The following is a 27531-nucleotide window of genomic DNA, read 5'->3' as shown; positions in this document are numbered from 1 at the left end:
TTTTCCGAATTGTTCTCCACATATCAGGTGGCAAAATAAGTCCAAAAAACATATCCATATCTGGCAAGGGCATAGTGCAGGAGCTAATGGCGCCTTCCACTTCTTCATAGAAAGCTGACGGATTTTTCCGCGGATCGGGCAAAGCAGCTTCAGGAGCCATAACATCTGCTCTACTCCAAGGAGTATAGACCCAAATTAAAGACAAAATATCCCTTTGCATCGTCAGAATCTTTATTGGCACTTGTTCCCGCACCCTTCGGAGGAACATACAAAGGCGCAGCTTCACGCATCGGTTTTACAGTAACCACAGTATCACTAGGGTCATTATCTGTCCCCAAAACAACTTCTTTTTGCACTGGGGTCTGAACTGTTTGTGCAGTTTTAATGTTACTAGCTGACTTTTGCTCTGCTTTTAAACGTAGAGTATCATGCCATAATGTAACTACTCACCTAATTAAATCCGGTATATTTGAAAAAAGAAAAGTTCGATCATTTAATTGTTTATAATCGAAATTGATATCAGTGGGCTCTAAGTTTTTAGAAACGTTTCTGAAACCAAGTATTACCTCCCAGGGAAACTTCCCTGCAAAATATAACTGCTCCAAAACCTTCCACTGCTGAATCATCGCTTCAAGGTCTGGGGCAGAAGTAGTACCATGAGCTTCTTTGCGAGCAGTGGATCTGATAGTGGCTTTTTCATCAACTCTTTTTAATATATCGTTTTTCGCTGTTCTTTTTCTGCTATAGCTTCTTCTTTCCTCACTCTCTTGCACTTCTTTCTTCCACATTCGTACACAATCAAACATATCTTGTCGACTCTTATGTTTAAACAAACACTGCTCTACATTCTGAATTTAAAAAAAATCAAATGACCTATTCACTGGCCATCGTAGATCAGGATCCTTTTTCGTATATTTGTTCCACAGTGTACTATACATTATGGAAGAAATACCGTATTTAATGTACATATGCCTATTAGGCGTCCCCTCTGGGGGAGCCGGCTGACTTCTTTCTAAATCCATTTTGGTACCTCCAAGACAGCAACACAACCTACGGAGTGTGCTAGGAACAGGCATGCTACCAAGTTTTTGTAAAATATTACGTCTCCAAAATATTCAAAAGTAGAGAAAAATCTCCACATTACTTACCTTTATCTTTAGCAAAGGATAAATCAAACAAACAAAACCAGAATCTTGGCCAAGCAAATCTAGAGTGCCACTTCAGCGACCTTACCAAACAAAAGTCTCCAACTTCCAACTGCCAAGCTCTTGGTGGACCTAATGGTCACTTGTATAAAAAAACGCCAAAGGATACCTCAGTCGGGACCGGCCAACACCTGGAGGGTCAAATCAAGAAAACCGGAAAAATCACTACGGCTGCAAAGACCAAGGTCTCCTCATGCAAGACGTCTCCTCAGCAAAATTCCACTCTCCCGTCAAGACCACTCCTTTGGACAGCCGTGTCTCCGATGAGGACCCACATTGGGCGCCAACTGTGGAAATGTGCTTTTCAATGAGCACACCGGTGCAGGGGTCACCCTTCTCTATCCACGGGTCCTTAGACCAACAAAATAGAAATTGGCACTGAAGCTGGTATTCAAATAACAAGTTTACTTATCACTCGTGAGTGATACTACGTCCACACAGCACTCTCGTGCTGCCTGAGGTAATACCTTGAAGTCACAGAACACAGGCCTTATATACAACTTTTTCTGCACTGGTAAGCATGTGGATACAAATAGAAGGTACAGGCTTACACAGGAATAGTTACCGACAAACATGGGCAGATGGGAAACCCCTTAGTCAGCAAAGTGGGAGGGGGAGCAGGAGTGCTTATGGCAGCACTAAGAGATTGACAGTTGAGTCTGAGACCAGGTGTTCTGGCAGCTACAAACTCTTTAGCATGCATATTGCTTTTAGCGGAGTCAGGAAGTCAACTAAAATAGACAGCACAGGCAGGGAAAAAGACGAGCAGCAGAGGATTGGAGAATTACAAAGCCAACAAAATGGATGCCATAACCAAGATGGTTTCAGCTTGTACTAACAGAAATTATTTCAGATTTCCACAGGGCGGTGCCTAATGTCTGGGGCCACTAGCTGTTGTCCCAAATTGTATGGGCACCCCCGAAAAGCAGGACCTCAGACTTTTCGGCATTTAATTTTAGGCTGTGCCTGGAAATCCAGCCTGCAAGTTCTGAGAGGCAGTTTATTAAGTTGTTCTTGGTGTCGGCATTGGTCAGCCTATTTGCAAGGGGAATCACCAATTGCGTGTCATCGGCATATGAGCAAATATCAAAGCCCCTTTTCCTGCTGATGTCCAGCAAAGACAATAGGTCTCGCCCTTTGGGACCTTATAAGTGTTTTGCCAGACTTATTGGCTTTGCTAATGTGTTTAGGCTATGTTGTGGAGCAGTGTACCTGCTGTGCAGCATGTTGAGAAGCTATAATAAAGTAATAATCATTTTTGTTGCCTTATATGACCGTCCTGTGAATGTCACAATAGGCCTCAGACCCATCGCACACGTATTCAAACATTGTTGGCAATTGCTGGATATGTAGTGCCAGTACTAGGTAAAGAGAACTGTTTTTCCCTTCCCTGGATGGCCCCCTTTAAGTGCTAGTGAGGCTAATCTTTTCCCAGCAACTTGGTCAACCTTGGTACATAAATCCAGTGGTCTTTCCTAAAGTGCACTGTGACTGGGAGATTTTGGCGGCTCCCTGCAGGGACCCCAGCTGAGCTAGTATTAAATTGAATGAATATCTCAGTCAGTGCCTGCAGTGTTTGTTAATACTTGCACGTGCAGCTCTACTGCTTTGGCAGGTGGCCCCAGCCATCGCTACTTCTGTCTGATACTTCAGCTTGCTAAGTGGGTACTTTCGACAATTTTAAATGTCTTAGAAAACAGAATTGAAATGGGTCCAAAATGTCTGCGAAAATGGGAAACTAAGACGTCTGCGCCTTCCACAGGAAAATCTGCCCTGCAGATTTGGGCACCCTGCATATAGTTTTAAACTTAACTCAGGAGTTGATTGCCCCCTAATGTTTGCGTGTGACCTTTGTATTGGATGTTGGGCAGCTGCACTGCACATTATTTCACCACACGCCCTAGAGCTTATTACAAGAAAAGATGAATATTGCCATAAACAGTCAATGTACACGGGCAACAAATCACACTTTAATATGCAATTATCACCACACCACGCTATTCTTGGTAAGTTTGTCGTTAACACTGAAAAGAAACTAAAAGCAAATTTAACTTTTTAAGTGTTGCGGTTTATCAGCAGCTCGCATGTTAATAACCCCACAGCACCAGCAACTCACACACTCACACACTCACACACTCACACACTCTTCCATCACAAGCGCGTGCACAGTGCTCACGCGGGAGGCTGGCCTCCCCAGCCCCCCTGCTGTTTGTTGGTCAGTGGTGTAGTGCAAGGGGAGCGTGGTCATCAGAAGACATTGTGGTAATACGTTCATTACTTTAAAAAAAAAGAAAAAAAAAGGCAGAACGACTTAACGTTTATTATTCTACTTCTGGGTGCACAACGTGAATAATAGCAATAAAATACGGGAACACTAGGTGTTGGATGACTTCTTCAAAGTAATAAACATTAAAACAGTCTCTTGTAGCGCAGGTAGAAAAAAGGTTTTGATCTCTAAATCAGAAAAAAACACAGGATATGTTTATGTAAATTTGCTGGGGTCTTTTTTTTTTTTTTTTGCCATGTACAGAAATAAAATTCTCATCTAATTACAATATATTAGTGGAATTAACAGGCACATCACGGCATCCCTGAAAAGCCTGGAAAGTCACTAGGCCCCCTGGTCACAAGCATCCTTTCACGTGTACTCAGAGCAGAGGTCAAGGTGCAGGACTGGAGAGGAGACATGTTGGATTATGTCACAAAGTGGCTTGTGTTCCTGTCTTTTGTTGTATTGTTATGTTACATTTGTGTACAGTGGAACTGATCCACACGTGCCGCTTAGGGACTAAAACTCTCTCATAACATGGTGTCCTTCTATGCACGTCATACGAACATACCACAGTTACCGTGTCTTCGAAATGGCGGTGATGAGATGAGAAGGCAAGGCCAGGGCCTCACCAAGGGTAAGGTGTGCGCACTCCACTCCTGCTCTACTGACTCATTTTTTTTTTTTTTTTTTTTTTTATTGGCATTTCAAGTTTACACAACCAAATACAACCATAACATACAGGTCACAGTACAACAGCATCCATCGTCCAAGTTTTAGTATCCCAGTAGGAATCAGAGAAGTCCCCACGCACCCCGTCATTTGCCTCAGGTAACAGCAGCACTCCACCCGCCTACTGCGATTGCAAGTATTGTGTAAGGTACACCCAATAGTCTTTTGGCTGTGATCTGGCAGGAAGTTCTTCTTCATATACCTTCAGTGTATCTCTACAATGCGTTAGATCCACAAGCCAGTCTTTAAGTTTCGGGACCTTTCTGCCATTCCAGCAGAGCGAGACCCTCCTTTTGGCCATTAGCAACGATATAACACAGAATCTACGCTTCAGGGCTCTAATGTCAGGAAGTAAACCCAGCAAGCAGGTTTTCGCTTCACATCGCACCTCACCTCCCACCATGGTTCCCAGTAGTTTCGTCACTTGCATCCAGTATTCCCCTATCGCCCCGCATGCCCATGCCAAGTGAATAAAATCCGCTCCCTCCGCCCCACAGCGCCCGCATCTAGAATCCTCACGCAGCCCATATCTGTGTAACCTGGCGGGCGTGTAGTACGTTTGGTGTAAGTACTTGAAGTGTAGGATGCGGAGATTGCCATTAGGCGTCAACACGCCCGTCAGTGCACAGGCAGTTGTCCATTCCTCCTCCGTGAGTGGAGTATCTAGGCAGCTATTCCATTGTTCCATGGAGGCACTAGTGTCCGCTGCTATATCTGTTTGAATTTTCGTGTACAGTGTTGACACCAGATGTCTGGCCGCAGGTGTGGTGATTAACCACTGTAAGGCCGTCAGCTCCGGTGGTTCCACCGGGTACGTCGGGTACAGCTGCTTCACCGCTATTTGGAGCCGGTGATAGTTAAATCGGAACAGCGCAGACATATTACTTATGAACGTCAGCTGATCTAGTGTTTTGAAAGTCCCGGCTTCGTAAAGGTCTCCCAGGGTGTCAATGCCCACTTGTCGCAAAAGCTCCAACCCCTTCTCCTCTTGTGTGACGGAGATTCCCGGATGCCACTGAAGCCGGAGCGCCGGAGCATACAGCGGTAGTTTGTTAGCCTTCCGCCCCATGGTGTGCCATGCTTTATTCGTAGCGTCTATTGTGTTAATGTCGTTTTTGTGTAGGGGAGGCCTACGATGAGTTATAACTGCTTCTAGGGGGATCGGCGAAGCGTCCCCCTCTTCAATTGCCGTATGGGTGAGGAATGGAATTTTATGGTACCAGAAGTGGGCATATTGCGCTTGCGCACATAGGTAGTAAAGGAGAAAATCGGGTACTCCGAATCCCCCCCCGACTGTACGGCAACGTAAGCGTGCGCAGTTTGATCCGTGCTGCTTTTCCCGCCCAGATAAGCCGGAGGACCATCGATGTGATGCGTCTAAACACCTCAGCAGGAGGGTGGATGGGGATGTTATTGAACAGGTAAAGGAGTTTAGGTAGCACTACCATCTTAGTGATGGCGATGCGATCCGCCAGTGACAGTGGCAACTGGATCCACCTCCCCACCTTTTCCTCCAGTGCGTCAATCGTCCTCCCATAATTAGTTCGTATCACAATCTCCGGGTCCCTATGATACCACACACCCAAATATTTGATCGGGTCAGTTCTCCACTCCAACGGGTAGTCCATTGTGTGTGGCCGCGTGCTGTCCGTCAGTGGGATAATCATGGACTTGGCCCAGTTTATACTGATACCAGAGTGGCGTGCGAATTTGATATATTCACGCAGCAACGGGTTCAGGTTGTCCTTTGGATCCCTCACATATAGCAACATATCGTCGGCGTATAGTGATATATGCAGCAGCCTTTGCGGAAACTGCAGAGCCGAGTGGTGGTGACCCTGTCGGATTTTGCATGCCAGGGGCTCTAGCGCCAGTGCGAACAGGAGGGGGGACAGAGGACATCCCTGCCTCGTCCCCCTCTGAATAGCAATGGGGTCTGAAGTATATTTGTTTACCCGGACCCGCGCCACCGGAGCGTCGTACAGTAATTGTATCCACTGGAGGAACCTGAGCTGGAACCCCATCCGTCGTAGCACCGCATGCAGATATGGCCATTCCAGTGAGTCAAAGGCCTTGGCCGCGTCCAGGAAGACCGCCGCCGCCTTCGTCTCGGGTGTTAGGTAATGCGAGAGCGCGAACAGAGTTAGAGTGTTGTGCGTAGTGGAACGCGACGGTATGAACCCAGATTGGTCGGGTAGGACAAGATTGGGCATCAAGGGGTTTAGCCGGGTAGCAAGTAGTTTGGCTAGAATCTTGTTGTCCACATTTATTAGGGATAGCGGTCTATATGAGTCACAGAGCTCTGGATCTTTTTGTGGTTTGAGCAGCGCCAGTAATATTGCTTCACGTAGAGTCGGCGGCAGATGCTGCTGCTCGTGCGCGTTGCCGTACATCGCCACCAGACGAGGGGCTAGCTGGTCCACAAAGGCCTTGTAGAACTCACACGTGAATCCATCCGGGCCCGGGGCCTTACCATTCGGCAATGAGCGAATCACCTCTGAGACCTCTTCCACTGTTATGGGCAGCGACAGGTATTCCCTGTGCGCGTCCGATAGCCACGCTATCGCCACATCGTCCAGGTAGTCTACAATTTCGGCCGTGTAAGCCGTTGGTCGGGAGGCGTACATTGCTCCATAGCTATCTACAAATTCCCCCAGTATGTCGTGTTCCCCGCATTTCACCTGTCCCTGCTGATTGCGGATCGTCTGTATGTTTTGCGGGGCGCGTCCAGCACATATGTTAGCTGCCAAGTGTCGTCCCGGCCTGCCGCCCTCCCCGTACGCCCTCGCTGTCTGCCGTTTCGCGGTATACTTTAGTTCATCATCAACCAGACTCTGAAATTCAGAGAGCGTTTTCCTAATGTCTCCTAGGGTGTGAGCGTGCTGTGTGTCAATGTAGTCCCGTTCCAGCTGCCGCAGCCTCTCCTCCTTCGCCCGTATTTGTTGACGTATGTCCTTAAGGATCCCAGCATTCGTGCTTATGCAGACGCCGCGTATGGTTGCCTTAAAGGCCTCCCAAAGTACGCCTGGGTCGTCTGTAGTAGGCTCATTGTCAGTAAAATAATCCTGTATCGCCTGCCCAATGGTATCGGCGTATACAGGATCCAGTAACGCCTTCGCATTAAATCTCCAGCTAAAGGGAGGTGGTGTATAGTTCGGGAGTGCCAGGGCAAGGAGCACCGGGCTGTGATCCGATAGCGTGCGGGGCAAATGTCGGACCTCGCGCGTCCACAAGGCGATATCCCCAGTCACCAGCCAGTAGTCTAAGCGAGACCAGCTACCATGGGTCGCAGTCACGTGCGTGGCTTCGCGGTCCGTTGGGTGCCTACTTCTCCAAATGTCAGTAAGTCCCCTGTCTATCATTACGTCCCGTAGGACGCGCAGCGCGCGCTTATGTGGTTCCGTCGTCGTTCCGGACCTATCTATGTCGTCACAAAGTGCAATGTTGTGGTCCCCTCCCCAGATCACGTGGGGGGCCTGGAGATCACGCAGCTTTCCCCATAGCGATTGATAGAATTGTGGGTCGTCCACATTAGGACCATATGTATTGACAATGGCCAGTCTTTGCCCTCGTAGAAGGCCTGTTAAAGTTATAAATCGCCCCATGTCGTCTGCCTCAACCTTGTCTATCACGTAGTTTAGCCCTTTTCGAACCAATACTATTACCCCCCGCGCATATGATGAGTATGAGGAGTGGTGTATCGATTCAGCCCATCTTCTCCCCACAGTGATTGGGCGCGTCGGCGCGCAGTGTGTCTCCTGCAGGAGTGCGATGTCTACGCGCAGCCTATCTAGGTATACCAGTGTTTGCCTAATTTTCTTGGGATTACCAAGCCCTCTCACATTCCATGTAAGGAGGCGGATACATTCATCTCCTAAACGTTGCTCAGCCATGAGCCATGTGTGGTGGCGATGTATTCTGCAGCACTATGGTAGTGAGTGCGTCCCACCCACCAATTAGATACAGAGGGATCTCAATATTCCTGTCTAATAGCACTCGGATTTCAGCGATGCGTCTCATGCACAGTGACCAACTTGGTAACTTCCCAGCCCCAACCCCCTTCCCCCCACCCACTTTAGCATCCCAACCATGCCAAAGACATTCCCCACAAATTGCAACAAACATTAACTCAACTGTGTTCGGGGATCACCCACTTTGGGGGACCACCTAGAGCACAACTCTCCATCCAACTCAATGGATGTGGACAAGGGATGATTTTCGTGTGAGGTCTATCGGCCTCATGTCTAGACGTGCGTTCCCACGGTCTGCCACCCCTCCCCTCCAGCAGTCTCAGCAAATGCCCGCCATGCAACGGACCCTGCCCACCAATGTACCAGCCCGCACCCAGCCCTTTCGCAACTGACTCAGTGGCTCAGGTCCCAGCTATTTTCCCCGGGCTCCAGTGTCCCAGCTAGCAAGTGCGTTAGCATTGTCCCCAGCCCCTGGGCCGCAGTCTATAGCAGTACATAGTGGCAGCAATTGTCCCCAGGCGGGCCCCCGTTAGTTAGCACAGTACCTTCTCTGTAGACCCGAATCAAAAGCCATCGTGGGCCCACCAGGGCGAGTACATCAGAATGGCTGTCCGGTACCTGCTTTGGCCCGAGCCCGGGCCGTCGCAATCAGGAAATCCGCTCGTATAACCCCCACCAGGGTTGGGGGGTCGCCCGCGTCGGCACACACCTACATCCCACGCCGCGGTCCCGACATCAGCTCGTGCTGGGCAGTATCAAGGTCGCATTCCTAGCGTTTCTCCGTGGCCATCCTCTAATCGGCGTCCGCCTCCTGCTCTTTCCTCTGTCTCTCTTTGTGCCGGGCTCCACTTTTTTTAAGTAGTTCGTGAACCGCCTGCGGCGTGTGACACAGCGTCGCCCGGCCCCCATATGTGACACGCAGCCGGGCCGGGTAGAGCATAGCGTAGTCCACACTAAGATCGCGGAGTTTCTTTTTAACCGGATTGAATTCCTTACGTGCCAGCTGGACTGCCATCGTAAAGTCCGGGTAGAATTCTAACGTGTTGCCCTGGTATGCGACTTTTTTCTTTTCTCTCGCTATTCTGAGGATGGCATCACGATCTCTGTAGTTCAATACTCTAGCGACTATTGGACGCGGGGGCGCTCCAGGTTTCGGTCTCGGGGCTAGCGATCTGTGCGCTCTTTCAATCAGGAACACCGGGGATAGGTGATCCGCTCCTATGACACTGCGTATCATCTCCTCAACGTAATTTTCCATCCTACCTATGTTGGTGGACTCCGGGACCCCCGTTATACGCACATTGTTGCGCCTCGATCGCGCCTCCAAGTCCTCCGTCTTGGCCCGCAGCGCCTCCAACAACTTCTCAGCCTCTGCGCATTGCTTGGCCGTGGTTAGCGAGGCATCCTCCATGGCCCCGATTCGTGTCTCCGCCTCCGTCAGCCTCTCACCGTGCCCATCCAGTTTGGCCGCCATGTTGTCCACGCGCAGCGTGATCGTGTCCAGTTTTCCATGGATGTCGTGCAGGCTTTGCTGGATGGCCCGTAAAGCCCCCTCCATGCCTGGGGGTGTCGCCTCCTCGGCAGCGGTGGCAGTGTCCGGCGGCACAGTGACGCTTTTGGCCTGCTTTTTGGCTTCAAAGTGGAGCTTAGCTTGTGTCTTGTCCGGCTTCCCCATCTCGTGGCGTTGCTCTTCTTTGCCTCCGATGAATCCGCCCGCAGGGCCACCCAGCCGCGGCGTCTCTCGCCCGGCAGCAATGTAGTTCGGGGAAGCGGGGCCCGACTCGGGTAGGCGCGCCTACACCACCACTCCACACATCAGATGCGCCGCCGCGCCTGCCGCAAACACCAGCGACCAGGTCCCAGCGTGGGCCGCAGCTCGTGCGCCCCAGGCGCGCAGTATTCACACAGTTCCTGGCCCATGTGGCAGGCCTCTTCGTGCAAGCAGAGGCAGTCGCTCTCGCGCTCTCGTTCCGCTAGCCTGGGGGGCGTCCAGCTTCACCGCCTCCCGACGATCAATCAGGCCAGCGGCGTCCCCGCAGTCTCGCTAGTTCGTCGTTTTGCCATGCAATATATTGCTGTATGCCATCACAGGCCTCCGCTGCACTCACCCTCTTCTCATGCCAGCGGGGCGCTCGGTTCGGTGCCTCGGGTCAGCGCCATCTTAACGTCAGGCTCCAGCCTCGGCCTCCATTCCGCGCCAAACCTCTTTTCATGCCGCACATCACTCTGGAGTCCTCCTGCCCTCAGCTCCAGTCTCAGCCGCGAAGGCAGCATCCGATGTCTCCGATTCCGCAGGCACAGCCCGCCGCGACCTCTCCCAGGCTCTGCGCGCTGTCGTCTACATGGGCGCCGCCATTTTGTCAGCCGTTGGACGCGCCCGCATCGGAACGGTCAACGCCGTTTTTTAAGGGGAAATGACCAGCTCTCACAATTGCCAGACGCGCCACAGGTGGCGGTCACCTTCCGACGTCCGTGGTGCTGTTTATAGGTAGTGGCAGCGCGTGCATCGCGCCTGTCGCATCGCTTGTTTCCCCCGTCCGGCGGAGCTGTCTCAGAAGGCAGCCATTCCGCTGTGCGCCCTCTAGCGCCCCCTGCTCTACTGACTCTTGCACCGTCCTCCACCTCTATGGATTCCGGCGCCGTTATGTTTTCAAGCGCATAATTTGGCTTTGTGCACAAGACATGAGCGCAGATAAGACATACAGGGGAAGCTTAGGGCGCAGTGGTGCAAGTGAAGCTGCACAAGGTGAGCATGTCTAGGGAATCGGTGAGATAGCTCCGTGGAATAAAGCATCTCTTGGTGAGATCTATGCATAACCGGAAGGTCACAGGTCAGAGTCCCAGTGCATTTACTCAATCTTTCATCCTTCTAGGGTCGATTAAATGAGTACCATTCAAGCAAGTAATAATTGACACCTGCTGTCGGCAACTAGAGACCAAAGCATACGCAGAATTCGCTACATAAGTGTAGCAGCTGTTTATCAGTGCTCCACAAACCGTGACTTCGCGGCACTGTAGAAAAACGCAAGCATGGCGGCTGCTCAGCCCAAAGTCACCCGTGATAGTCGAGGCTCCCCTAATTAGCAGCTCTGTGTAGCTGCCCCCGGATGCTTTCTTTTAAGACTGACAGGTCAAAGCCTCGAGCCCGCATCTCTGGCAGCCATGCACTGGCACGGCGGGGACCTGTGCGCAGGGCAGAGAAGGGATTCCTGGCTCTGAAGCTGCCCTGGGAGGCAATGATGCCCCTCTCACCAGCTCTCATGTCTTGGGGGAACTCACCTCTGTTTATCTCTCATCCGCAGAAGGCAGACCAGGAGCAGCCGGCGCGGGTCTTCTGTGCACTAAAAACGCATGCACTGACCGTCTTAGGGCAGAGGACGGAATAATAGCAAAGAAAAGCCAGCACGGACAAGCAGCAGATTGTATTAGTATTGTAAGCTTTCCAGGTGCTGAGAGTGGCACTGGAGATCTGACTTATGACAATCAATTCTCCGCTAGACCAGTGTGATTCTGGGCAAGTCGCCTGCGTTTTGGGTCCCTTATCTGCAAAAAAGGGACAGCTTAGTAAAGTGCTGAGCACTGAACTAAGCTCAATGTGAAACAGATGGGCATTTACAGACCATGTTCGGAACGATAAGAGTTCTTGGCCTGTGTTGAAAGGTCAGAACTCACCCATGTCACCGGAAGACAAACTGACCAGATGGTCTGCGCAATTCGGAGAGAGCAAGAGAGAGGGCGGTTTTGTTCCAATACTGATTAAGTGAAAGAGCACTTGATATATGCACTGTCCAGTATTTTCACACACTGATGTGGTTTGCAGTCTCGCTAATTAACATTTACTTATGTTGTATGTATCATGGGCAGTACCTACAGATGTAAAGGCACTGTCATCGGCCAGCAGGAGAGGTCTAAGTGTTGCATCTCCTCCCGTCTAACGCCATCTGTTTCCAATTAACGCGACCGCGAGACAGGCAAATATAAACAGGCATGATATTTGGAAACAGATGGCGCCGCTGCTCGCTCCCGAGACACATAGGCTATGGGAGGGGACATTTAAAGATAAGACGGGACATACCAGAGCCTTTGGCCATTTGCGTTCTTTCTTTTGTGGAAGCCTTACGCAATGGGCAAACAAATGCGTGGCAGTAAAAAAAAAAACAGAGGAAAAGATCTGGGAATTGGAAGTCCTTACAATAAACTTCGCAGAGCAGCGCATGCGTGCTAGCTCAGGCGAGACCTAAAAAGGGGGGGGGGCTCAAAGTGGCTTCCTGTGGAACCCCATATTTAATGCTTTTAGCAGTGGAGGAACAGGATTCTATTTGGATTGTTTGGGTTCGATCTTTCAAAAAAGATGCGAACCATGAGAGCGCTTTATAGCAGATCACTTTTTCATGCAGGATTCGTAATAGGTTAGTGTGGGAAACAGTGTCGAAAGCCGCAGTAATGTCCAGAAGGATTAATGCTACGGCTCTACCTTGAATGACAAGTAATCTGATGTTGTCGGATATGGCTGATGGGGTGGCCTCGGTACTATTGTTGGTCCTGAAGCCAGTCTGAGAGGTGTCGAGTAAATTATTGGATTCGAGGTAAGTGGTAAGTTGTTTAATGATTAGATGCTCCAGGGCTTTAGATAGGTATAGTAGTTGGGATATTGGGCGATAGCTTGCTGGATCGTGGACTCCAAGGCCAGCTTTCTTTAGTAGTGGAAAGACCACTGTTTTTTCCATAAGTCTGGAAAAGAGGCTGACTCTAAAGATTGGTTGAAGACTTTAGTGATATAGGGGCATAAAACTGATCCGAATTGTGAAAAGATAAAATGTGGGCAGGGATCTAGTGGCGATCCTGCCTTGACCTTAGTCATAGCTTTAGCTACCCATTCCTCTGTGAATGGAGTTAGAATGTCGAGATGGACTTGTGCTGAGCGATTTGGTGCCAAATTTTCCCAGTCAATATTAACGTCTTCAGGGGTATTGTCAAAGGACATCTAGATTTTGACACTATACGTAAAGAAATTATTAATCAACTCACAATTCTCCATCATGGGTGCCATAGTTTGTGTCAAACTGGTAGGTTTGCAAAGTTCTCTGACTACTTTGTAGAGTTCTTTAGAAGAGCTACCATTATCTTCAGTTCTTTTTGTATAATAGTTTGTTTTGGCATGTTTTAGGGCTTAATGGTAGTTTTTCATTTCGGCTAGATAGTTTTGTATGTCTACGCTGTCTTTAGCGAGTCTCCATTTATTCTCCAAGGATCGGCACTTTCTTTTCTTTAGCTTTAGATCTAATGTATACCACTTTTCTGATCGGGGTTTGACTGATTTGCTATTACGTTTGGCAGCACATTGTTTTAGTGATTTCTCGATCTCTTGTTGTAAGTGTGCTGCTGATGTATGAGCAGATTTGCAGTGGAGTGTGTCGGGGTCGTAGTGGGTGAAATGAGTGGAGAATGATTCCTGGGTGACTACATTCTAGGCTCTTTTCCATGACTGATATGTTGTTACAGCCTTAGATTGCTTGTTTGGTAGGCTGACTGAAAAGGAGATTAAAGAGTGATCTGTCCAGGGGAGTGGTTTTACCTCATGAATGTTAATAGTTTTTATATTGGAGAACAGTAGGTCCAATGCGTGTACAGCTACATGGGTTGGTTCAGAGATCCTCTGGGTTAGTTGCGTTATTGCCATATCATTTTCCAGGTGTTTCACCCCTGGATTAGTGGAGTTTTCATAGTGAAGATTGAAGTCCCCTATAACTAGGAACTGGTTCTGTTTTAGGCAGAGGGGGAGAAGTTGTGAAAGTAGGTTAGTACTTAGATCGGGATAGAAGCCAGAGGGGTTGTAGACAACTGCCCCTCCCAACAGTAGGTGGTCTCCCCCAGAGACTGAGCAAGATAAGATCTCAAGTGTGCCTATTTGGGTAGTTGTAGTGGTGGTTGTAGTGATAGTGCAGGAGAGGTGCTCTTTAAATAAGATGGCTGTGCCCCGCCTTTCTTGCCCTTTCTGTCCTGTTTTAAAATGTTATAACCGAGTGGTTGGACAGAAACAATGTCAGACGTGTTATTGTTAAGCCAAGTTTCAGTTACAAAAGCCAGGTCTGGGCTTAGGTCATCTAGTGTTTCCCAGATCTCAATGCTATGTTTTGGGAGTGATCTAGAATTAAAGTAAATGCAATTCAGGGCTAGGTTACTGGAGTAATGGTTTAGATCTATCTTTATGGGTGTAAAATGAACATCTTGACTTCCCCCATTTACAGTCCAGGCAAGTGTATGGTCCTTCCAACTCAACAGGAGATGATTTCATATGGTCAAGGAGCTTATCTATTGAGTATGACAGGGGTAGTTTTCCTTTTGAAGAGAAGGGGCCAGGGTTTCTGGCCCCTGAGCCCGTTTGTGCGCGCACGGGCACAGACGCGCTTGCCTTAGGTGCACCTTTGGTACGCCAGTTGCCCCGTTTTTGTACTGTGACGTGGCTCCTCCCTCAGCGCTGCTACCAGTGACTTCCGGTTTCGCACTGTCTGTTTTTCGTGTCCCCCGCCCTTCGGATATTTGTAAGTACACTTCTACCCTGTACTTTGTTTCTGACCTTAACTAGAATACCATTTACTTTCATTGATTGATTTCATGATTCATTTAGGGTTAAGATAATTACCCAGGTCATCTTTCCTGAAAGGTTCATGGACACCATCATGGTACATTTGTTGAAACTGATGCAGTAAGAAAGGTATCACATCATTTTTAGATCTCGCCTAGGCAATGCTTGTGCTGTATCTTCGAGACATGCTGTATTCAGGATATGGGCATAAAGCTCTGCCCACTTTCCGTCCATCTTTTCAATTGGCTCCTGTCCCTGTTCTTTGTAAATTGAGGCTTTTCATTGGTCAATAGGCTTAGTAGTCCCTCCTTAGTACCGCCTTGTCTCTTCTTGTAACCTCGCATGAGGACACCCCCTGTTACATATGTTATGTTATAATATTTGTAAAGCGCATGGTGCCCTGGCAACGGGACGTCCCAACGCTGACAGCGAGGAGAGGTGGGTGAGTGGAGGGGAGTAATGGTCGGCGAAAGAGCCAGGTCTTCACCGCTCTTCTGATGGCCAGGTTGTTGGAGATAATTCTGGTGGAGAGAGACAAAGCATTCCAAAGGGCCGGCGCGATCACCTTAAATGATAGTCCTCCGGGTCTGGTTCTACGAAACTGGGGGACCCGCGCCGCATGGAGTGTAACTGAGGCAAAGATCGCTCAAGATCGCTGGGCCAGTGCTAGAGAGAATCTTGTGAGTGATACAAAGGGCCTTGAATTAGATTCTCTGCTCTATGGGCAGCCAGTGCAGTCGGCGCAGAAGGCAAGAGACTGGGCAATGCTTGGGGAGGGCAAACAGCGTACGAGCTGCGGCGTTCTGGGTGCGCTGTAGCCTTTTGGTCACGGATTTGTTGTTACTCCGTGGGTTTAAATTACAGCCTCAAGGCACTATTTTCTTAAAAGGCTTCAGGCAGGACACACACTTGGTCCAAAGCTAGGCTGGCAGTGGTTACTTCACTCATTGGAACATCTCACATTTATATGAGACCATCAATACATTTCTCTTCCTCAGCTCCACACAGAGTACAACCTAATCCGAAATTAATGTAATCATTAGTTTGTCACATTTCTAAGCTAATAATTGTATATATGGACATAGCTATTTGAATGTACTCGTAGTATTGTCTTGCATGCAATGCATTATGGGTAGGGTGGATTTACCATATCTTCTGCAGGGTGCAGTACCATATGTGACCACAAGCGGGCCCCTTTCAGCCACATATGGTACTGAACCCTGCTACATGGCTAGGTCAAAAACATTGCGATTTATAATGCCAATAATTCCAACTTTGTAGACATGAAGTGCTGGCTCCTTGCTCACTAGGAGCATCCTGCGATACTGCACCTAGACATGCAGTGCTGGTGCCTTGCTCACTAGGGACCTCTAGGAGCAGCTTGCGGCACTGGACCTAGACATGCAGTGCTGGTGCTTTGCTCACTAGGGACCTCTAGGAGCAGTGTGCGGTACTGCACCGAGACATGTAGTGCTGGTGCCATGCTCACTAAGGGACCTCTTGGAACAGCTTGCGGTACTCTATCCAGAAATGCAGTGCTGGTGCCTTGCTCACTAGGGACCTCTAGGAGCAGTTTGTGGTACTGCACCGAGACTGCAGTGCTGGTGCCATGCTCACTAGGGACCTCTAGGAGCAGCTTGTGGTACTACACTGAGACATGCAATGCTGGTGCCTGGCTCACTATACAAGCATTTGCAATGCACTAGGTCTCACATCACAAAGTATAAGCTATTGGAGTTGCATTATTATTTGCAACACCGGTACCTCAAACTATCAGTAATGTGAGATCTATTGCATTGCAAATGCTTGTTGGAATTCTTATAGAATTTGTTTCCAAAACCATGCGGCATTGAGTTTCCCATATAATGCTGTAATGGCTTGCACTATTTCCCGAATGTTGATGGGAGCCCCCAGGTGGGTCACTGTTACTCACGCAAGTGTAGGTATTGAAATTATGCACACACAAAAAGGTAGATTTATTCGGTCTCTGTTGATAGTGTTTCTTGATAGCGTTTGTTATAGACTCATATTAAAACATACACATCTCCCTTTCTCTCAGGTTGCTAGCTCTCTGTAAAAATGGATCTAGTACGGTTTTAATTTTTATTGAGTTGCTTTACTCTTGACTTGCTACCATCCTCACTGTTTTTCTGCTCTCTTATGCTAGATTCACCTCTTTTCATTGAACACCCTGATCTCATTTTGCTTCCCGCAGCCCTTTTATTAACCTCTCCTGTCTATGTGCTGTTTACTTTAAAAAAGACCATTCCACAAAAAAAGAAACTTTGACCTATCCAATTCGGTAGATAACAGGCCTATATCCAATGGATGTTTCCTAGATAAAATATTTAGACAAGTAGTATTTACCCAGCTAACAAAATATGCTGAGGATAACCTAAAGATGCAGTGGCCCAACCATAATTTTCCTTTGGCTTCAACCTGAACCTGTGTTTATCGGTGTTGTGCAAAAAAAACAATTGATGGACAGAATGCTGAACAATGTCATACAATCACCCCCAGTACAGAAATCTGGGCCTAAATCCATAGTTGTTTTGCTCCCCATGTCATTCCAGTTTGGACCCAGCCATATTCCAATCAGTCTTGCCCCTGTTCCCCATGGGAACAGTCCAGCCTCCAGTGGCATGGAGAGCACCGGACTTGCTCACTTTGCCACTGGATCCAAGCTAGCCTGGCTGACGAGGGGTGCTACCCCAAAACTGGTCCCAGGATGCCTGTATCTGGTCCAGGGAAGGCCTGGCAGTTCGGTGTGGACTGTTCTCATGAGAAACTGGGTCAAGACTGATTTGCATATGGCTCGGGTAACAAAGTGAGCTAAAGAATGATGGATTCAACCCCGATCTGTGACTGGGGGTGAGTGTCTGAAAAGTGTCAGCACTCCGTCCATCATCTCCTTGTGTTTGCGTTATGGACATTGTGCTCTTTTTTCAGAGTTAAGTCAAGCAACATATGTAGGAAAGGTCCCCCTTCTTGCATGGTTGCTCCCCCCATGCTCTTTACCTGATGTTGATGATCTTTGACTAATTTGCCCTGGGTTCCAGCCAACCAGGTACCCAGGGCCTATGTTCTTTCCCTAAAACTATTGCAAACCCAATTGGCAACTCTGGCCACATGTAAGTCCCTTGTAAAAGGTATCCTGGGTACCAAGGGCACTGTGACCAGGAAAGCCCTCTAAGGATTGCAGCACATATTGTGCCACCCTTAGATGTCTTGTACCTCAACACACACACACTGCCATTGCAGGCTTTGTGTTTTGGTGCAGAGCAAAGTGAAGTCTCGACACTTCCTGTGTGCCATGCCTACAAGCCATGGCATAGGTAAGCCACCCCTCTAGCTGGGTGCACTATATCCCTGGTGAGGGTACAGGTGCATGAGCCCTGTACCCCAACAGTGTCTAAGTCCATTCTTAGACATTGCAAGTACAGGAAAGCCATAAAGAGCATATGGTCTAGGAGTTTGTCATTATGAACTCCACAGCACCATAATAGCTTTACTGAAATCTGGGAAGTTTGATATTAAACTTCTCAGCACATTAAACCCACAATGATGTCAGTGTGGTATTTAATGCCAAATGCACTCTGAGTGCATCTTAGAGAGTCCCCTGAAAAACGACCTAACTCTAGTGTCCTGGCTCACTTGCTGCTTGCCAGCTGCCACCCCCAGACTTGTTTCTGGATCCCTGGGTCAAGAGTCTCCTGCTCTCTTGGTCCTGAAACAAAGCACAACTAGGGCAGAGGTGCCAAACCTCCTCCCCCAGGATGGGCAGGGTCCATGAAGGGGAAGCTCCAAAGGCTTGCTACCTTTGTGAGCTGACACAGCCATTTGCTGCTCCCAGTAACTGACCCCCACTTTGGGTGGGATATTCGGCGGGAAAACCAAGATAGGAGGAGAGGTGTGCCCACATTTGCCAAACCCACCCCTCAGGTGGGGGAGGCGAGGGGAAACACAACTCTTTCCCCACCATCTTGAAGATGGGGGTGGGGGACCCAACCAACCAGAGTGAGGCTTAGGCCCGACTTCCACTGGAGGGTGGCATAATAGGGGGTATACTCACTCCAAGGAAGGGACCCATTGGTCGCAACCTGTACCTACCTGAAATGCCCAAAAAATTAGTATTCAGGGGCAACCCCGAACCATGCCTCTTCGCACAAGCAAGAAGAAGAGAAGGACCGAAGAGCTGTGCTGAAAGAAGAGTAGGACACCAACTGACTTGGCCTTAGCCCTACCAGGCCTATCCTGACCTCCGCCTTCACCAGCTAAACCTCGGCATATCCAGCAGCTCCCCAGAACCCGGAGGACCTGCCCTGCCTTCCCTACCAAGACTGTCTCCCGTGTGCACTGGATTTGCTTATCAACATAGCTCTGGCCAAATCTGTGAGTCTGCACCCGATGCCCATGGTCTCCTGGTGAAACTGACCTGGGATCTGTGGATTGCTGACTTAACTCAAGCGTCCTGACGATGCCTGCAGCCCCTATCGGCAGAAAAAACACTACCCCACCGACTGCAGCCAGAGCTGGTAAGGAAAACCTGACGCCAAAAGACATCCCTGCATCCCATGCCCCACGGACTTGGGTGGCCCAACTGACGGTGTACTGGCATCCCTCGGCATCCCAACTTGCATCTCCAACCAGTAGTTGCCTTCAGAAGATCTTTTTGCCCGAGCCTGCAGTGTTTGTTCTGACCGGAGCTTCCCCATTGAAATCAACAGGGCTCCCAACGTCGATCCAGCACCTGACCGCCCCTGTGTCGCTATGGGTACACCTTGTATGCTATCTTAGATCCCCCCCCTTGCCCTAAGCTAAACCCTAGGAGCTTTGTTCCCCATCCAAGTGGCATGCCTGTGAGCAGCCACCAAGCGGAGGCCCGCCACCACCTATTGGATAACATTGGGCCTCAGCACTCTGCACCCGGCTGCCCTAGTCCCACTGAGGGTGCTCTTTGAATGCATACTTGACCCTGGGGAACCCTGATTCTAAATCACGATACTCAACCCCCAAGACCGATTACTCACCTTTAAACCGATAACCAGATTTTGTTCCATAGGACTGCATTGACAGTTTTTCTGTGGAAAAGGTTTCACGTGTGTAGTTGAAAAGTGCATGAAAATCATATTTACCTGTACCAAGTCCTACTTGGTTCTATAAATAAAAATACAACTAAGAAATATTTTTTATACCTAACGGTTGATCTGAGTTCAGTCTTTGAGTGTGTGATATCATTTCTTGCCTGAATGTGTACAATAAACACTACCCTCTGATAAAGCCTTACTGCTCGCCCACACCACCACTAATTGAGAGTGAGGCATTATCTACTTTTACCCCTGTAAGCCTTTGGGGATCCACTGGACTCTGCACACTGCACACTATACCTTACTTTGGTATAGCATGTACAGAGCCAGCTTCCTACAACATACATCTTCCATAGATCTTTGTAAAACGGAGACCAGGTTTTTGTTCGGTCTAGATTTGCCCAATACAGTACTAGGGACATGCTCCTCTCTGCTAAAACCCCTCAGGCAACAGTCCTTCGTGTTTTTGATCCCATTTTGAAGACGGCCATCTTTTATCTGGCTCTCAAATATTGAAAAACCTCGAATTTCTACCTCCCGATTAGGATCCAACTGCCTCCTAGCACCACAACACTCAATTTGTGTAGCTGTTGCACTCAATATTCTTTATCTCCCTCATCAGCGTGCTGTTCGGTATGAATTTATGCCCAGAGGTTGGAAAATATTAATCTGTCCTTGCAATCGCTCAGTTTGAGCATCTGGTTTCTTAAGAACTTGTTTTCGCCCACCTAGGCCTCTCTTCTTAAGATCTTGATGTCTAGATCACTGCAGGGAAAACACCACCAGAGTAATAGACAGATTTAGGAGATGAAAGGCTGACTCAAAAACAAATATTTCTTGCATTAGTTTAGACAAACTTGAGGTAAGGGAGAGACCACACCAGATCATTATTTATTCAAAATAGACATGGAAAACATTTTACACTGCCCTGGAGGCAATCCTCGACCTCTGAGTGACTTACAGAATTAGTTTGCTTTAGTGTAACGGCACAAGGAACTTGACACTATACCAGTACATCTGTAGTACGAGGCCTTTGATGCTTTGGTTTCTTGTGTCTCAAATTTCATATCACGGAAGGCTTTGTCCCAGGTTGCAATTGCACCGGCAATGTGAAGCTGATAGTCAAGTCTCTTTACTTGTCACTTAAAAATTGTTACAAATCTTCATTGCAAAATTTGAAGTTTTAAAAATGATAAAAAATAATTACCAGATCCCTGACCCTTCTTTAAAATTTACAATTCATCAAAAAATACTTAAGGAATGGTTGTACTAATGGCTGGAAGGTGCTGATTTTTTGTACAGCTTTGGGTATTTGTATGTAATAGGAAAGCAGTCCTACTATTCAAAGAAAGTAAAGCTCATTGCAGTTTGAGTGCACTACTACAATTGGGTTCATTCAGCCTTTGCTCTAACCTCCTGAGAACTATACCAAAATATTGCCTAATGTAAATGTTTATCCCTGGCTTACACAAATAACTAATATATTCAATGAGTTTACTCAGTGCTGTGGGATGCCATATGGAAGTATCACAAAAATAATTTCATTCTCTCCGGCAAGCGTAATTTCCGGAGAATGCTTGGAGATTTGTGCAAATGTCAATATTAATGAAACAGAATAAAAAAATTATTGCAATTCTTCAAATGGGAGGATATCCACTTTTAGCGGTCTGTGGGATAATCCCTTATTTCCTCTTTAATTCCCATTAGAATGTTGAATGCTGTTTACTGTTGCAGTTGTTTAATTATTTGATTGCCTGGTCTAAATAGTTTACCAGCCTTCAAGTCAAGTGGCGATCCATCCCTTGGAGACAAGCAGTTGTGGCTTTATCAATTGTATTTACTTCAAACTTTATAAAACAAGGCCGTAAGAGCTGATAGTCTTTAGTGCCTCTGAGCCTTACAGTTTCTATCTGTATAATGTGATACTTGGGACACATCCCTTCTTGTCCCACGTGTTTTTACTGAATTTATTTGAAAGGTTTTAGCTCCCGCGCTCTTTGCCAAAGCCTTGTCATTGTTTAGGTATAGTGTGTTTCACAACCATGATGTCGGACACTGCTCCTTCTTGGCTAAGACCAGGTATCTGTCTTTTTGACTAGCTTTTCAGTTCTCGAAAGTGGCTTTGAGTCCGTAGATAATAATTAAAGACCACCATAGCGAGGTAAAAAAGTGCCAGTGTTGTGCTTGTTGCGTTTTGCCTGCACAAAATGCATGGCAGCTACATTGGCGCTTCTAATGCGTTATGTAAGCATCCAATCTTGATACTTCATCATGATGCCATGCATGCTTAAAGGGTTTATTCAGTGAAGAGTGAAACAATTCTCTATACCCAGTACTGTATCTCTTGATTCATAGCTATGAGAAGTTGTTTCTGGTGCTGTTACTAGATGGGATTTTACTCCGAAGTTGCTAATAGGCGAGAGCCTAAGCTTCAGGACTTAATCTCGGGTAATATACTATGTATGCTGCTTCATATCTGTTGTAGATTCAAGTGCACCTTCCTGACCTGATGAGCTGAAATGCTGTGAATGTGAAGTTTATCTTGCGTGGTGACTTGTAGAAGTAATAAAGACAGTGCCTGCTGGAAAGACTATGTTGGCGTCTGGGGGTTATGGAGGAGTTCTGATTATACATGTTAAGTCAACAACATTTAAATCGATTAATGAACTCTCTGCATGCCTGGATAATGCAAAGCCTGAAAATCAGGTTGCAAAACTGGTCACAGGTAATTGGCACTTGATTAACCAGTGGAGAGAAACTTTTTGGCACTCCAGTCATGTCAATATAGTGAATTGTTTTGTTTCTTTAGTAGCATTTGTTAATGGAACACATTGGCATGACGTCCATTGCATTTATGCAGCAAAATATTAGCAGTAAGCAAGTTGACCGATTTATTCTTCGTGTTGACATAGGCAGACTCGCCTAGCAAACCTGTGATCCGACCGTATCGCCGTCCGACAGCCCAAGAAGTTTGTTATCAAAGGATGCGACAAGCCCAGCAGCAGGCGGCACTGCTTGTTGCCCAGCAGAAGGCTAGCAAGCAGCAGGAGATGCAGGTGGCCTCAAACGTTAAAAAAAACTCTCTGCCATTTCCTGGAGAGAAGAAGAGAATTGCACATGGACAAAGTGGAACACCAGCATCCACATCAAAACCAAACCATTTGGAGGGTATGTAAAATGTTTTAACTGCAGGTGTTGGTATTGCTAGATTTTTTGGGGTATTTCATGGGAGTAAATTAATTCACCCAGAGCTGACCGCAACAGAAGCTGAAGTATCAAGTATATGAACTCGATCCTTTCATGAAGGATTTGGTACTCCCTCTGAGCCAAATTGTTATTTTTACAGCTAGATGTGACAGATTTGCAGGTTTCATTGTGTGTTGATATTGTCTTTAAACTTTTTAACAGTGGGCTCTAGGGGTCCACAGGAATTCGACAGATGCTTCATATTTAGGCCTGTCTCCTCTTGGGTGATTTTCACATTCTTCCTTTTTGTCCTACTGGTTTTGAGGTACTGCATGTTTTTCTGCCTGTTTTTCCACATTCCTAAGTAAACCAAGTACTTGTGACATAAATACACTAGATTGACTTTTTGGGTTCTGGCGATCTAGTATTAGTAAAACTGTTTTACATTGATAGTTTCATTTCTGCAAACAGCTGTTCGCCATTTCATATCACTTTTATTGTTTTAGAAGTCTTCCATTTTTGCAGCATGACTTTTTTTCTGGATTCTAATGCTGTACTCTCCTCCACCATTGTTTTTAGGTCTCGCCTGACCCAGCGCATGCGCTGGTCTGGCGAGACTTATTGAGAGGGCTCCAAAAAGTGCTACCAGGCCAGCCTAGACCCACAGTGCTCGTGCGCGGGCGCGCGCGCCGCGCTTTACCGTGATTACTTTCACTTTCACGGCCGCTTTGATGTTGGATCGTGATCACGATCACTTTCGCGGCCGCAGGGCCGCTTTGCATAGCCAATAGGTCTCGCTTTTGGGACCTTATAAGTATTTAGTTATGCAACTGTTGCATGGCTAAACAATTATAAGGTCCCATAGGCGAGACCTATTGGCTATGCCAATGCTTGTTTTTAGTGCCCCCATACCTTCAACCACGTCTTTGGTGGAGATAAATTGTTCAATTAGCTATGGACTATCCACATTTTTAGGTTTCGTTTTAGCAAAGACCTTTTGCTAAAATGTTAAGTGTAATATAGTCAGAGGGGATTTTAGCCAGACCTCTTTATCCGCTTGTTTATTATGGTCAATTACATTTTTCTTGCATAGGTCAGCTCACTTCAAGCATTGGTTAACTTCATTGTGAGAGGGAGAGCATTCTGTCATTTCACAAGGACGCCATCAAACACAAAGTATTTCCCTCTGTGGCCGGGACTATGCAATGTGCCATAACTTTGAAATATTTTTATGTTTACTTGTTTCTCTTTACCTCCCCCTCCCCCCCCCCCCCCCCCCCCCCCATTTTTTTTATTTTTATTTTCGTTTGGCACAGCAGCTTCCCCAACAGTAAAGCTTTACAAAAACAATGATAAACAAATAATGACAAAGCCAAAAGGTTGGCAGCCAACACTAAATCTATTGATTTTGCTAATGCTGGTTTCACTCTCAGCTCACATTCCGTTTCATTGGTAGGGCCTCTAGCCTACCACGAATGGGTTTATTGTCTCCTCTGCAAGGGTAAACAGTAATTCTTATTAAACAAAGATTTCCAAAAATGTAGCAAAAAGGACCAACCACACAAAGCCAAATAAAAAAAAAACTCCTGTAAATAATCTGTAGAGATTCCCTGATGTGCGACTGCAAAGCGATCTGTGGCAGCGAGTATTTAATCTTTCCCAATTTTAGATAATGCCCAATTTTATAGATTGTGGCTGCACATGAGGCAGTGCAGATGAGAGGCAGTGCAGACAGCAAGAGTCACTCTTCTGAAGAGTGATGACTTTTGAGGTAGGGTAGCAGGTTCAGTGGAATCAATTGGTGTTAAGTTGCTGAGGGCATTCTCTGGAAGTAGACAAGCAATTTTTCACCACAGTCACTGAAAGGGAATTGTGTAATGAAACAAAGAGGCCCTACCTAATGTAAACAGTAAATAGAACGAGCCAAAACCATTTACCCCCTTGTAATCCAACAAAAGTGACCTAAAGTCTTTTAGAGCCTTTTGTGTGTTTCTTCTAGTTTTGTTGTCATAGATTCAAAAGTTGTGCATATCCCTCTAGTGATTGGGTTCTTCATAAAAAGAGTGTCTCCTTTAGATGGATTGAGACACCGTACAAAGAGACTAACTTTGGGTTCCATCCTGTGCATGAAGCCTGTGTAGAGCCCAAATGGCTGGGAGCTGTGACCCCCATACACTAGGCTTTAAAGGAACTGTGCACTGTGTGATGTAGCAGTTGCTGCCATTACTGGTCACTGATGTGTCAGTGCTATGACTACATTTACTCTTGTAGGAAACCATAAGACTCAAGGTTGAACACTGAGAATTAGTAGTCTTAAACAAATCTATTCTCCCCAAAGGGAGCTGGTTTGGAGGGCCTCCTAAGAGAAGACTGTCGAGTTTGTTGTACTGCTATGTTTTTGGAGAGAATGGAGCCTGAAGATTAGAGTATGGCACCACTAAGGTGACTATCCTGGAGAGGATACTAGTTGATGGCAGGTGGCTGGGTCGTTGGTAGGTATGCAAATACTTGAAACTATGAAAGGCCTTCTAAACAATTCATGTATATAATATAGTATTATAGGGACTTTGTAGGGAAGCAGACTGTTTCAGAGCTGCAGCTTACATTGTTGTTTTTGGATTTTCTATAGTGCTTTCTACGTGTTATGATCTGAAAGTGAACTTAGCTGTCTGAAAACATGCAGGTGCAGGCATGTGTGGATAAGGGCTGTTAGTTGGTGATGCGAAGTGCAGGCATAGCAAGATGACTTGGTGTGGAGGATAAAGGTGTTCCCCTGCTGCTTGGATTGCTGCTGATTTATGTGCAGCAGGTGAGCCATGTGTTTACTATGGGTATGTCAGACAGATTGATTGATTTGGATTAGTCAGATGAACAATTAAGCTATTATACTTGCTTAGGGAACATTCAAAAGTATGTGCAGGAAAGCGGTCCTCTGCTAAATAGTGACTTGACTGATATCATGCTACTAGGAACCCCATATCTGTTGAAGCCTCATTGGCTCCCTCCCTTCCACATTTGGTCAATTAGTATTTTGGTTCACTTATGTAAAAAATCTAGGACTAATTCTGGATACACCCCTCTTCATAGGTCAAGAAGTTAATATGGTGCCAAGCAGGGACTGTATTCTCATAGAAAACGACAAATCATTGTATGCCCCTCTTATGAAGACTCCCTTTGTTGGATGCATTAATGAGTGCCATGTTGAAATATGCTCTTGTCTGGTGTTAGTGATTTGATAGCTGAACTTCTCCTAGTTGTGGTATAGCTCCCATTATGGCTGAAACAATTATCAGCATATCACAACAGCAGAAGGAAGATGCATTCACTAGCCGTTAAGAACTCAAACCAGTGCCTATCCATGCACCTTGCATCACTGCGTTTACGGGCCAGCCCCTCTGCACATGTTCTCCTCATTAAGACCACAGTGTGATGTGGCCTACCAACATGGATTATGGTGGGAGCTCACAGATATTCAGTCTGGGAATAGCACTTTCGAACATTCACCCAGAAACCTGATACTGGGGCATCTTTCATCAAATTCAAAGCAGACTTAAAAACCATAATGTTGTTAGGCAGGTCTCTTTCTTTTTTGCATGTGGTGGGAATACTCTAAACCAAGCCTATAAGAATGCAAAGGTAAATTTCACCATTTAATTCTACTCACTCCCTATACTAGTAACCTGGAAATAATACTGCAGAGAAAACATTCTGACGATTGATTGAGTGTAAAACAATCCTATCCATTAACATGCCTGGACTGAAATTCAGTCTCTAAGCGTAGCAAACAGAAAAACTGTAGCGCGTCATAAGCTTTCTACATATTAAGGCTGTTTATTATCTTGGGCCATAAACTCACCTCTACTGTTAACTCAGCAAGTCCTGCAGTTTTGCGGGCTGGAATAAAATTCCAGTGGTCAGGATGTCTTACTGCACTGCATTTGCATTTCAGTCCCTGATTATTAGTTCCAAATTCATTCCACATTTTCCTCAAACTGCATGTGTGAATGCCAAAACCTTAATTTAAATTACTGAAAGTCTTGGGACAAACTAAGATCATACTCTTATCCTGTGTTCTCTTTCATCCATTGTGCGTAGTTGTCTTTAAGTACAAGTTTAAATACATGAAAGAAACCGCTTTAAAAACTGAGCAATTTTCTTTGAAATCCTCTTTTTGTAGAAGGTCAAAAACACTTTTCTGCTAGCAGTGGTAAATCAGTGAATGGGTCTAGCAGTGCTGCACTGAAGCCTCGCACCTCGTCAGGGATGACTTCCAAGACGACCACTACATCTCTGCAGAAGCGAGTAGCACATGCTCCTTCATTGCAGGTAATCTGCTAACTATTTGGCTTATGGCTCCTTCCATATTCTGGTTTTGACATTCAACACACATTGTTGCTTGGTGACCTCAGAGGTTAGAGTTGGTGGAAAAAACAATACAAAAATGTGATATTGCTGATTTATTTTATAAATTAACTTTCTCCATTGTTCACTGCTC

General features: G+C 46.8%; 1 protein-coding gene across 1 annotated transcript in view; it reads left to right on the top strand.

Moving 5' to 3' along the window:
• The window catches only part of REXO1 (RNA exonuclease 1 homolog), a 210138-nt gene that overhangs the window by 59860 nt on the left and 122747 nt on the right, over positions 1-27531 (top strand). Inside the window, exons 4-5 of the mRNA XM_085639101.1 lie at positions 22763-23018; positions 27214-27362. Coding sequence (XP_085495227.1) covers positions 22763-23018; positions 27214-27362 — 405 coding nt within the window. The remainder of the gene's footprint in view (positions 1-22762; positions 23019-27213; positions 27363-27531) is intronic.

This window comes from Triturus cristatus, chromosome 12 (assembly GCF_964204655.1).
Source record: "Triturus cristatus chromosome 12, aTriCri1.1, whole genome shotgun sequence".
NCBI lineage: Eukaryota > Metazoa > Chordata > Amphibia > Caudata > Salamandridae > Triturus > Triturus cristatus.
Note: the sequence above shows the minus strand (reverse complement) of the source record. Positions and strands in the feature narration are given on the sequence as shown.